General features: G+C 34.9%; 1 protein-coding gene across 1 annotated transcript; it reads right to left on the bottom strand.

Moving 5' to 3' along the window:
• Positions 1-950: 950 nt before the first annotated feature.
• GCK72_015269 (uncharacterized protein) lies at positions 951-4,565 on the bottom strand (the record flags this gene model as incomplete). The annotated part of the gene is made up of 5 exons (XM_053730746.1): positions 951-1,116; positions 2,540-2,707; positions 2,779-2,906; positions 3,952-4,493; positions 4,544-4,565. The coding sequence occupies 5 exons, from the start codon at positions 4,563-4,565 to the stop codon at positions 951-953; spliced, it is 1,026 nt and encodes a 341-aa protein (XP_053585518.1).

Genomic DNA, 4,565 nt, shown 5'->3' with positions numbered 1-4,565 from the left:
TGTAAAATTTTTCAGTTTTGAGAAAAATTATTTCAAAAAATTCGATATATAAAGTTTTCTAACAAATCTTATGTGACTTTTTCATGTTTAATTATGAATAACTCAAAAAAATAAATTCCAAAAAACTTTGAAACAGATTTATTAAAATATTTACTTTCAGCCAATGACATTTTCACTGTTTCGACTGCGTACTGTATAAATTGTGTTCTGGATGCTATTGTTACTTTGGTAACCCAATCCAGTTTTTATCCAGAGCTTGAAAGAAACAATTTAACGGTTAGGGCAAGAATTATTCAACAAAAAAACTAATAAGGGAAAAGTGGTAAAGAGGTACATACATTTCCGTCAGGAAACTCACATCACTCTGTGGAGTAAGTTTTACTGTTTCAAAATGTCCATAATAAAACTTTGCTAAAACTAATAAGTGTTCCGCAGTATCTACATCCGTTAAATATTTGTTTCACTTGTTCAGGAGATTTTAGTAAAGAATAATTTTCATAGGAAACAACTATTTCAAAATCTGTGAAAACAATTTTCATTTCATTTAAATTAAACAAACAAATGAAATAAGAAAACTCGCAAAATAAAGATAAATACATCATTCTTTATGACAAAAATAAAAACAAAAACAGACCGGTATGAGAGGTTTCTTTTGGACACAAATACCAAATTATTGCCTATACAAAAAATAGAGAACACGAAATGGAGGATGAGAGAGAGAAAACTACAGATATTGTTTCTTACGATTAATCGAGATCACGGGAAATTATGGGGGAAAAGTAGACAAGGAGAGAGAGAGGGTGCAGAGATCCAGACACTCTACCTGTCTGTGTTCTCTTTTGAGTTTCAGTATTTCTTTTAGGCTTTGAGATATAAGCGCTCAAGCTAGACGCAGAGAAGTTAGACACTCTCGTTGTCTGCACCCTCTCTCTCTCACTCTCCTCTTTAATTCAAGTACATGGTAAATCAATCTTTCGAAGGACTCGCGAGAAACTACGCGAGAGAATTGGCAGAGTTATTTCGGATGACGACAAGCGGTCGTGCTTCGAAGAAACGTGCCGAACGGAATGTTTGCCGGTCAAGGCCTCCACCTCGTGAATATCTCGTAAACGGTGCCTGAAAATTATATTGATTTTATATGGATTGAATGTGTGGTGGTGGTGGAAAAAGCAGTGGAATAGGAGTAGAGGCAAAAAAGGAGAAAACATGGAATTGGAACAGAAGCGTCTAGGTGTAAAACTGAAGGATGTGAGGGAGTTAGGAGGCTTGATATGGTCTTTTCAAAACTAATATTTCCTGAAACTGTTTCAGCTACCTAATTCTTTAAAACAGTAGTTTTTAAACTTGGACTTGCAACAGAATTTTTCAAGACTGATGATAGGTCGGTTTCGAAATGTCTCAGTTGTATAACGTCCGATTTTAAAATGTTCCAAAATTATCTTGATATTTCGATATTGAGAGTAGATTCAAAAAAGTCCGGCTGGAATTGGAAACATTTTGAAACAGTAAATTTGATAATCTTGGTCCAAATTTTAATTCAAAGTAAATAAGTTTCGAAACGTCACGGTTTCAAAGTGTCCCCAAATTTTATAGTTTTTCTTCTTAAAAAATGGATATCATGAGGACTAATAGCTCAATTTGTACTTAAACATTTCAAAATACAACATTGAAACAGAAATTTCGAAAAACTAATTTTTATGGCTCCGAGGTACTCAACCGGTTGCGAAATATCCGCGATAGAGAATTCCTCAGTTTCAGATCGTCCCGAAGCCATATTCGGTGTTTTAAGCTCAAATATGTTTATTATATTGAAATGTATTATCGACTCATTAGCTCGAGTTGAAAATACTCCAGTAATCTGAAAGTTTTGAAACAGTGACCTTGGTTTCAAAAAGTCTTTAAGCTTTTTTTAGAGGTTTTCGGAGTCGTTGAGAAAAAAACAGAAAAAAATTTAATTTATGTCTGATAAACTCGAAAAAAACAAATTTTTGGGACTTCTTTAAAATATAAAAGAAACTTGAAACAGTTCATTTTTGTCAGTATTTTAATGGTAATGAACAGACATTTTTCAAGAAGAATAAGCCAAACCAACATAATCTCTACCGTTCCTCACACTGTAGTAATCAAATGGGTTACGCAAAGTGTCGTAAAATCGGGTGCACGACAGTTTGCATTCTCTACCGTAACCCTAGAATACTGTGCATATCTATGTACAAAACTTAGCCAAGAAATCAACAGATTAGAGGTGCAGAATGCAATTCAAAAAAGCGTGTCTAGAATTCAGCCAAAGAAGCAAAAACCAAAATAAAACCAAAAGAAAATTAGTAAGATTATATCATCCTTACAGCAGATTTATCATCACTCGACGCCGGATTTATGACGCGAGAAAAACGAGAACGATTTCGGAAACTGAATAAATAAAAATGGTTAGATAATTGGGTTAATTGATCAATTATATCTGATGAAAATGAGAAACATAAGGGAAAAATATCCACTTGAAAACTTAAAGTTTTTTTCAACGAAAAGGTGAAAAACTGACCTCCGACTGGTATTATTATCCGTCAGCAGTCGGAATTCTTTGAATGCAATACATGGGAGAAGTTTGGATGAGAAGTAGCAGAATCCCTCACGGAAACGGGCGTTACGGATGAAATAAATGACGGGATTGACGATGGAGTGCAGCATTGCGAGCCCGTGAGCAAACCACCTGGAATAGAGGAATTGTTTTACTGTTTCAGCAAAAACTAATAAATTATTTCCACTATCCCAAAGACTAACCACAAGTACAGAATGTATCCCCAACTGTTGATATTCGGATAAAATTCTGGGATCACATTGATCAGAATGAGCAACGGAAGCCAGCATAGAGCGAAGAGAGCCGAGATGAGGATGACCATTGGGACAAGCTGAAATTTTCGGATTTTTTAACTGTTTCAGAGAGAAATTAACAGAGAGGAAGATGTTAGGAGTTTAGTTATATCCGTTATTTTAAAGTTACTGGTTCCGCTAACCATGAAATGAGAAAAGAATAATAAACTGAAGATTGAATACGACAATTTTTGAACTTTCCGTATTTCCAGTTATTATTACCGTCTTTTCCGAAATTTTCACTTTTCACATAATCCTCAAACAGTGAAATTTACTGTTTCAGCTAACTAACTTAATCAAAGGAAGACGTTGCACATTGTAGGATCAGGATTGCTGTTTCAAAACATTTTTGAATTTTGAATGTTACTAATTACAGCGATAAGATGATGTTCTATGAGCCGATAAAAATACAATCGTTCGGAGTCCAAAAAATTACTTTCTGGGGAAATAAAATGTTTTAATTCTAATGCGGTCATTATTAAACTTGTTTTACACTAAGTTCTTGTAAAAGAAGTACTAAAATTTACTGTTTCAAATACTTTCTAACAGAGAAATGAGTAGTTGGTGGATGTTATGTGTTATGATTGTAGATCTTTTTGTAGTTTCAAAATTCTTATTGTTTAAATCTTAGATTAACAAATTATTTGGTTCGACGTATGTTTAAAATTGTTGATCTGCTTATTAAAAAAATAATAGATCTCTATAAATTTCTGTTTCAATAAAATTTTTCATGTGGACGTCTTAGACAATTTTGTTAATATTCAGCTTTATGGCGTTTTTTTCTAACTTAAAGTTAAACTTTATATTGCGTATAAATTATATTTTATTATTTTTTTTTCAGTTTCAAAAATATCACTTCAGTTTCAAATGAGTTCCAGTTTTAATGATTCGAGCTTTTTCGATGATTCTCCGCCTCTGGAACGTTTAAAAACCGGACGTTTTGAAACCACAACATTTTGACATCAAACATGGACAAATTAACAGAGCTCTTTTTGTTCAATCTGGATCACGACTTCACGTTCGATGTAGAAATTTCTCGGTTTCCCATACATATATCCAGATTCCCCGTCCCGTCATCCTCACCTTTTTCACACTTTCATGTCTATCCACAATCATCTTCTTCGTTGCTCCATTCTGCATTCCCGGCACCCGACTATTCCACATCTTTATTCCGATATGTGTATAAGTGATTATGAGAACAGCCTGTGGTACAATATACTGTAGAATGACAACCATCGACGAATAGACTTTCCGGACTTGCTCTCCCGCATCACCGAAATATGTCCAATTCTCTCCACAATTCTCGATTCCTTCCTGGATTTCGAAGGATCTTGTGGTGAAGAGAAGAGGGAGGGCCATTAGAATACTAAAGATCCATGTGGCGGCTACAAGATATAAAGCTCTTCGAGTGGTGATTCGAATCGATGGAGTCAAGACGAACATGATGGCCATCCAACGGTCGAAACTAATGACAACGAGAGTCCACGCGGAGAGAAATACGGCCATTGCTTGCAGAAAGGCCAGAAGAGAGCACATCATGGAACCGAAGAGCCATCGTTGGTCGTCGAAAATGAGCACTTGCCAGTAACTGAATGGAATGCAGAAGACCGAGATTAGGAGGTCGGCTGGAATAAAAAAAATTGGAAAATTTGACTGTTTCAGTTGGTATTCAAACTTGAAACAATGGTTAGACGCAT

The sequence above is a fragment of the Caenorhabditis remanei genome, chromosome IV (assembly GCF_010183535.1).
Source record: "Caenorhabditis remanei strain PX506 chromosome IV, whole genome shotgun sequence".
Lineage (NCBI taxonomy): Eukaryota > Metazoa > Nematoda > Chromadorea > Rhabditida > Rhabditidae > Caenorhabditis > Caenorhabditis remanei.
This window is presented reverse-complemented; position numbering and strand designations above follow the sequence as displayed.